Source organism: Amblyomma americanum, chromosome 7 (genome assembly GCF_052857255.1).
Source record: "Amblyomma americanum isolate KBUSLIRL-KWMA chromosome 7, ASM5285725v1, whole genome shotgun sequence".
Lineage (NCBI taxonomy): Eukaryota > Metazoa > Arthropoda > Arachnida > Ixodida > Ixodidae > Amblyomma > Amblyomma americanum.
Window position 1 is genome coordinate 127,055,965 of NC_135503.1, and position 7,473 is coordinate 127,063,437.

Sequence of the window (7,473 nt, forward strand, 5' to 3'; positions counted from 1 at the left end):
AATTTAAGGATAACAGACTGGAGTGAAACAGCTCATGCGTAGAAGCAGTGTATGTCTTCTGGGTATTGTGGAACCATAAAATCGGTGATTAAAGGAAGCAGGGACATTAAATTTTTAGGTGAATGTATGTTTTCTTGAAATGGTGCATGGGAGTTTAGCATGTATTAGTGTGAAATTCGCCTGCCCCTGCAGAATAATCTGGATAATCAAAGTAATACAGTATTTTCTCATGTGAGTGAATTAAAAGTGCACAGCAGCAGTTTCATCAAACCAGCTGGCCCCAAAAGCTAAAATGACTAGTGAAGAAAGAGCTATTACATTGCCGTTATTTCATGCCTCACTTGACCTTTGCATTGGTTCAAGTAATCTGCGTTGTAACCACCGTTCAGCTGTTGAAACCTAAATAGAAACATGAGCAGAAAAGGGTTAGGTTACAACTCATTCACTGGGCTTAATTTTCACGTGGCAGTACGTGTTTACTGATGTGCATTCTTTCATTGGAATGATGCACGAGACAACAAAAAATTTTGTCCCTACTGCTTGCGTGAGAAAGTGCGCCCCCGTATGCACCCAAGAGAAAAATTGACAAAGGGAAGACTGCCAATACTGAGCTCGTAATTGTTTGCACAGTATCGTACTTGCCCGAATGTAAAGTGACCATGGTTATAATGAGAGGGTCAAGTTTGTGGGCACGTGAAGGGAAAAAAAAAACGGGAATGTGAAGTGAGGAACGATGCCGCAGTATGTGGAAAGATGAGTAGAAGTTTACGATCAAAAGTACCTGAACAAATGGCGTGTGAAAGCCATTTCTGTTCTAATGGAGCCGCATCAAAAATGATAACCGCGTCGACCTTGTGCTTTAGACACCTCGCCGTAAAAATGCATCTAGTCACTCAACAGAGCAGGAAGTCATGCCTGCCGAATGTCAGTGACTGTTCTTGGCAGCAATCTTAACAAGTCATAATCGTGCATGCAGCCGTTAGCAAATTGCGCGAGTTCGATGTCTCTGAAAAGTGCGTCTGATAGCGATACCAACGAAAGTAGAGAGAGCACCTTTTTGCATGCATTATCAACGCCAAGCTTTCCGTGCATCCAAAGTGGATTACTGCCATTAGTGTGCGGCATCGGTGGTGCTGAACTTTCAGAGAATGAAACGAAGGCATTTACGGGGATGCCGTCAACTTGCACGACATGTCCTGCATGTCAAGTCTCGTTTTTCCAGAGCCATGCATCGAAACTACGCTCACTGTGGTGGAAGTGCGCTGTCTCTAGCGAGGAGTTCCTGACTGCTTGGCCACTGCTGTGTTGTGTTCATCGGTATTTGTCTCAGAGCTTCCGTTAGTCAACCAGTGCAGCATTCCCACTTTTTTTTGTTTGCTAAAGTTGGGGGCCGACCTGCTGGATGCATCAACCAACGTGCTAGTAAATACGGCATAGTGTACTTTTGTCCCCTCGTAATATTTGATTTTAACGCGAATATTTCATTATAACGCGAGGTGACCTTTCTTTTCACCTAAGAGAAAAATGAAAACTCTGGTTACATTAAAATAAATGCGGTACATGGTTGACAATGGTTACAGGACGGCGCACAAGTGCCAGCATGAACTTCAGCAACTGCTTAGCAATTTGTGGCACCTCTTTTTCTCATCTTCATTGTTTGCAATATCATCCCTGTGTGTGACTTAACACCTCCAACATTTGGATACCTGTATCACTCGCCCTTTCTTTTGCTGCATACTACGTTGTTTCTCATTTTGCCTTGTTATTTTCCAGGGCTACTATTTCACAATCCACATCACTCCAGAGCCACACTGCTCCTATGTGAGCTTTGAGACCAATGCTCCACAGGTGAGCCACAGTGATGTTAATACTAGTGAACTGTTACATCCAGAGTTAATATTCCTGTTTCATCTGAATTTGGCTTTCATGTCCACGTCCAACAAGTTTAATATGTGCTTATTTTTTTGTATAAATCTGCTTTGAGTAATCAATTTATAACCTTTGTGAGATACTAGCGTACACATAATCATCATTGCATTGTTAATTGCTGCCCAGAACTACTCCATGCTTTCAGGCATGATTGGCCATGTTGGCACTGCATGCCACAGAATTGCATCTGATCAATCCAGAGCAGGTGCAGTGATTCAGTGGTGTAATCATTTCAGCCCTCATGACTGCCTACTTACGTGCTACATTCAGCCTAGCACATGAAACTTGACTTCTGCTCTGTGTAACCAATCTGTAACATCTGATGGTGTTCTCTGCGTGCTGTGATAAATACTGGAAAAGGTGCTGACAGTGTTCTGCCCTCTTGCAGGACAACTACCATGACTTGGTCACAACTCTGCTGAAAATGTTTCTGCCAGGCAAATTTGTGATGACCCTCTTTGCAAACAAGGTGAGTGCATGCACAGGGAGCATGGATTACCATGTGCTGTGTGTTCTTTTTGGGTTCATTCATGCAAGGTATTGCTCGACATCAGCAAATAACTGCAGAGGTTATCTCAAAACTGGTACTGTGTAGAAAAAAAATGCTGTGTAGTGCATCCAGTCATTTCAAGTTACTTAATGTTTGAATGACTTCATACTCTTAAAAGAACAGCTGCATAGGCAAGCGCACATCCACGTTGTCCTTGTAATATCTTTGTATAAGTGTTGCAAGGGGAATGTCTGTCTTCAAACGTGGTGCCTGAAGATCTCGTTTTACACATCCTGGAAACTTTTGCCTCAATAGTACATTTCTGTGAACTAGGCCAAAAGTGCTAGTTCTGGTTTTTTTTAGCAGCACCAATGTCCCATAAACTTGTGTGGCCACCTGTGCATCATCAATGTGCTTCTTGAGGTCCTGCAAGACCTGATCAGTACGTAAATGTTAGACATTTCATATGGCAGATATGGCCAACACAGAAATGACGATGTGAACTTTGTCAGTCACAGGCTCTTCTCAGTGTAAAAAGCAGCTGTGCAGTAGAGCAGGCGCTTGTGTCCAAGTGGCATTTTTTTGTCTATTGCAGCTGTCAGTGGCAGCCAAAGGCATGAAGGAGAACTGCAACACAGAGTTCCGCAACTACAATCGGAAGGAGCTGCAGGTGTGCCGCTTCAACACGTACGACCTGACGTACGCGTTGTTCGCCAAGGCCCCTAGTTGAGGCCCATTGGCCCACCTTGTCTGGACATGCCTCTTCTCTGCATGGAAGCCTCTCTAGGCCACCCACAGTGGGCGGTTAGGAGCGCAGTCTCTCCGCCCCGCTAAAAAAGTGGCACCCAGGGGGGCACTGGCGCCTTCACCCGATCCCACCCGGAAAAGACCCAGGACTATGTCCTTAGGACTGTTTGGGCGCCAGGCCACGCGCTGCAGGCCTTGGACAGGCCTCGCGCCATTTTCTTCTCACTTCTTCAACACCTTCCTGCAGCTTTCATGGCACCACCTCTCTCCTCCTTTTATATTTTCTGCTTCAGTACTGCTGATTTCCATTTCATTGGTCCTTCGCATCTTCACTCTGTTTACTTCGTTTTCTGCAGCACAGCATGGGGCTTTCACCAAAGCAGTCGAAAGCCAATGAATAATCTTTCTCATCGCAGTAATTACAGCCTTCCGCTATTTGTCAAACACCTTGCACCAGATACACTGCGTTCTTGACTAGGTGCACATGACCTTGGACCAGGAAAACTGCTGTACAGATCTGCCGGTGCAGTTCTCAAAGCTTCTATGCTTGCCATGTCATGCAACCAAGCCTTTCCACTGTTTTGTCTAGCCTAATGCCCCAGCTTCTGTTCACATCTTCAGATTCTATCTGCTTTCACGCACTGTTTTTATTTGGTTGCACCACTCTTAGTTGCTCACGCATTTTGTCCCAGAGGAAGAAAGGTGGCCGTTCCAGAGGTGCACATAGGCAGGCACCAGTCGGGAGGATAGCTCACACAGTGAGCAAGACTCTTGTTGTAGTAGGGGTTGAGCGGGAGTCATTCAGCTCCAGCCAGCAAACTTGCGCTTTTGTGCAGAACTCCAGTCTGGCTTGGTTCCTCCTCGAGAACAGCTGCACTGTGTACAACGCTGGCAGGGGTTTTTGCCAGAGCACGTCACCTTTGCATGTTCGGCTGTGGTGGTTGTTTTGTCATGCCACATGTCGGCCGCCAGCAGCATGGACCACCAGTTGCATCAAAAGAGCGTGGCTCCTCTGATACAGGGCAGCAGCTATCTCAACGGGCTCAAACATTCCGGCATGCAAAATTAAACTTAACGATCATGAGACAAATACAAAAGCATTGTACTGATTGACTGCCATCTTTCACAATGACTAGCACCTGTCATCGTGGCAGTTGATCCAAATGGACATTCCACCACTGCTTGTCTCAAGAGGCACTGCTCTTACACTACACTTTCCTTGTGTCACCTTCTGCGAACCCCAAAGATTAAAAAAAAAAAAATTCTGATGCTGGCTGGGCTGATGCTCTCGACAGTATATACATCACTGTTCCTAGATTTTAGATCTTAAGTGTTTGTATCGTGTCCATTGTCTTCTTACCGTGAGAGTGTTACGAAATGCGAGGCATGTCCAGACAAGGTGATGAGGCTATTTTTGGGAAACTTTATATGCATGTTTTTTTATTCTACAATTCTCTTACTCTCAATGTGGAACTTTTATTTTCTGGAAGTTAGTCATTGTGCCCACATATGCACAGTGTGTATGTACAAGTGTAACCTTGAGGGGAAAAGAGTGTTAAATTTTCTGTGTACTACTGTATGGGAAGCCTTGTGTTTCAATAAACAGAAAAACACAGCTGCCTTTTTTTTTCCCTTCCACTGCGACTGGATTAAATGCTTGCCTTGCTTCTAGAGTGCTACAATAGTGCAGTATTGCATAGTTGCGGCTGGTTCAGGTTCCTGCAGATGGTTTTCAGGGGAAACATAGCGCTAGTTAGGTTTGAAATTTGGCTTTCAAGAATAGATTTGGCAAGTTGGTGATATGTGCTGAATTAGAATAGGGGACACGCAGGAAACGAAATTGGGCCGCAACTACCACAGCGTAGTGTGGGTGCAGGAAACTGCTGAACCACTTTGCCATTTGTGTTGGTACATGGGTTGGAAGAATTTGGGACATGGGCATAGGTGAAAAGCGGTCTTCTGTTTTGGTTGTTGAGCATTTTGCTTTCTACAGTTTTAGTGCACTTGTAGTACAGCAGGAAACTTTAGCAGGAGTGCAGAACAAGATCCGAGTGGTTTTTTGCCAAAGTCATGCCACTTCTCTTTAATAATGCTCCGGTGGAATGTATTGTGCCCTCAGTAAACGAGCTCTTGGGCGAGTTGATTACTTATCTTGGGCATAGTAGCAGCACAAAAAATGCGCACAGAAGAGAGAGAGATGCACAGACGCTGCCAGACTCGCAGCAGTGTCTGTGAGTGTCTCGTTCTTCTTTTTTGTTTTTTTGCACTGCTACTATGCCTAAAATATTGTGCCCTCTACCACACTGGCATAAGCTGCCGAGTAAAAGCATTGGACACCATGCAGAGCCTCTCTACTCTTGTGGTGTTGAGCCCTGTAGGCACTGTTAAATTCAACATTTAGCTCGCTCACCAAAGCTTGCAGGTGGCCAGCAATACAGGTTTAGCAAGTTGAAGCACATTACATCATGTGCAGCCTCTGTCAAAAGTAAAGAGCCCAGGGGGGGGGGGGGTGGATTGGGTTCGTCCCAAGCAAAGCTTTTAGCATCCATGGAAGCCTCAATTTTTGTAGTGGTGAGGACGAGAGTTCCTCTAATCTCTCAGAGGTTTGAAATTCCATCATTGCATGAGCAGCCATACAGTACAGCCCAGAGTGAAACCCCTGGGGCTGTCTACTGTTGTCAGGTGTACAGTCTACAAAAGTCTGAACGCCAAAGGCTTTTTGTTTCAGCCGTGTAACAGCCATTATGACACTATTAATGACCGAATGACCTTGAAATGCTAGCAGGTTTCTTGAGGTAGAGGAACTTCCTGCTTGACTTATGTTTTGAATGATCCACTACACTGAGCATTCTAGGAACATTCATTTTGCTGCAGTTGAATGCTGTGGCATTAAGACTTCTCCAAGACTATATATCTGAACATATATGTGGAGATAATGGACATCAAATGTTGCCTGTACACCATTTTTAAGGGGTAAGCTTTATATTCAAAACGTAGTCACAACTATGAAGTTTTCCAGGAACACGTGTTTCCCTACACCAATTCCAAATTTCATTTTGTTTTTCATACTGCAGATCCACTACACAGCATTCTAAGAAAACTAGTGCCTATGCACTTCGCAAAAAGTTGCATCACATATTGCACGAGGAACTTTCTAAAATGCATTCCATTCCCGACATCAAGGAATGCAATGCAGTAAGACCAAAATTATTCTGCCTTGCATAGAAATTCGTTTCTAGGGTTCTGAAGTTGCATCTCCAGAACTGAGAATACTACTAACTTCCAGTTTCTGAAGTGGCAATTTTGATACCCTGTAACTCAACTTTTATGATAGGCAGGATGATAACTTTACCCTTATTGCATTCCTTATGGCAACACAAACCAATCAAATACATTTCAGCAGGTCCCCTGCAGCGCAATTTCTTGAAAGCTCTTGGCAAAAAACCACATACTACACAAGTGCACAAGGACTTCTTTTACATAAAATTCAGTGACATTTAGAATCTGCACACACTTCATTAAATTTTCTCTCATAAGACCAGCTTCACCCTTTAGTTTGTTCAGTGTGCATGTCATGTCTTTTTAACATAATTCAGAGGCATCTTATAGCATTGCATGCTGCATTCCTCTGAAATGCAAAGCATGTTCAGCATCGCTCACTTTGGTCCTAGCGATAGTGGGAAGCAGCAATATATGAGGGCCACATCACCATTCAGCATGCCTTCTGGTGTCATAGCTATGCTCCAAATGTTAGTACTTTTACCTTGTTACTACACGTGCGTACACCAAAACAACAGCTTCAGAATTGTGCTGTGTGTGCTAGAGGAAAAATCAGTGAATCATACATGCAATTAATTCCTCAACTGCGCTAAACAACCACAAGCAGGGCTCCTACTGTTAAAAAACTATAAAACTGTCACTAGTAGACTGGTATTGGACAGCAGGCTTCCTTGCGCATTTCCTGAAATCTGTGGTATTCAAAACTTCGTGACAGTGACAAATTGTGCGACTTTGTTGGGACTTGGGACTTGCATTGCTAGCCACTGCAGAACAAAGATATTTTGTATTGGGCAATGTCACCATGACAAGCAGCCTAGTAAACTTCCATGCTGGAACCATGCAATAACCAATAACATGGAAAGTGTACAGCTTTGTGCCAGCCTCTTTCCTGGAAAAGTGCAGGGATTACCTCAGAAAGATGGACCACCGTTACAGGCTCACTGAAAACAATTGCAAAACTGCATTGCTACTGGAAAATTGGCTGAACATATATCATGGCAAAGTGCCAAGGTATTGTGAACAATCAG

General features: G+C 44.1%; 1 protein-coding gene across 1 annotated transcript in view; it reads left to right on the plus strand.

Annotated features, from left to right (window-relative positions):
* SamDC (S-adenosylmethionine decarboxylase) overlaps window positions 1–4,781 on the plus strand; it is a 65,842-nt gene extending 61,061 nt beyond the window's left edge. The window contains exons 8-10 of the mRNA XM_077632937.1: window positions 1,774–1,848; window positions 2,318–2,398; window positions 3,015–4,781. Of these exons, the coding sequence (XP_077489063.1) occupies window positions 1,774–1,848; window positions 2,318–2,398; window positions 3,015–3,149 (291 nt within the window). The 3' untranslated portion in view covers window positions 3,150–4,781. The remainder of the gene's footprint in view (window positions 1–1,773; window positions 1,849–2,317; window positions 2,399–3,014) is intronic.
* Window positions 4,782–7,473: the final 2,692 nt, after the last annotated feature.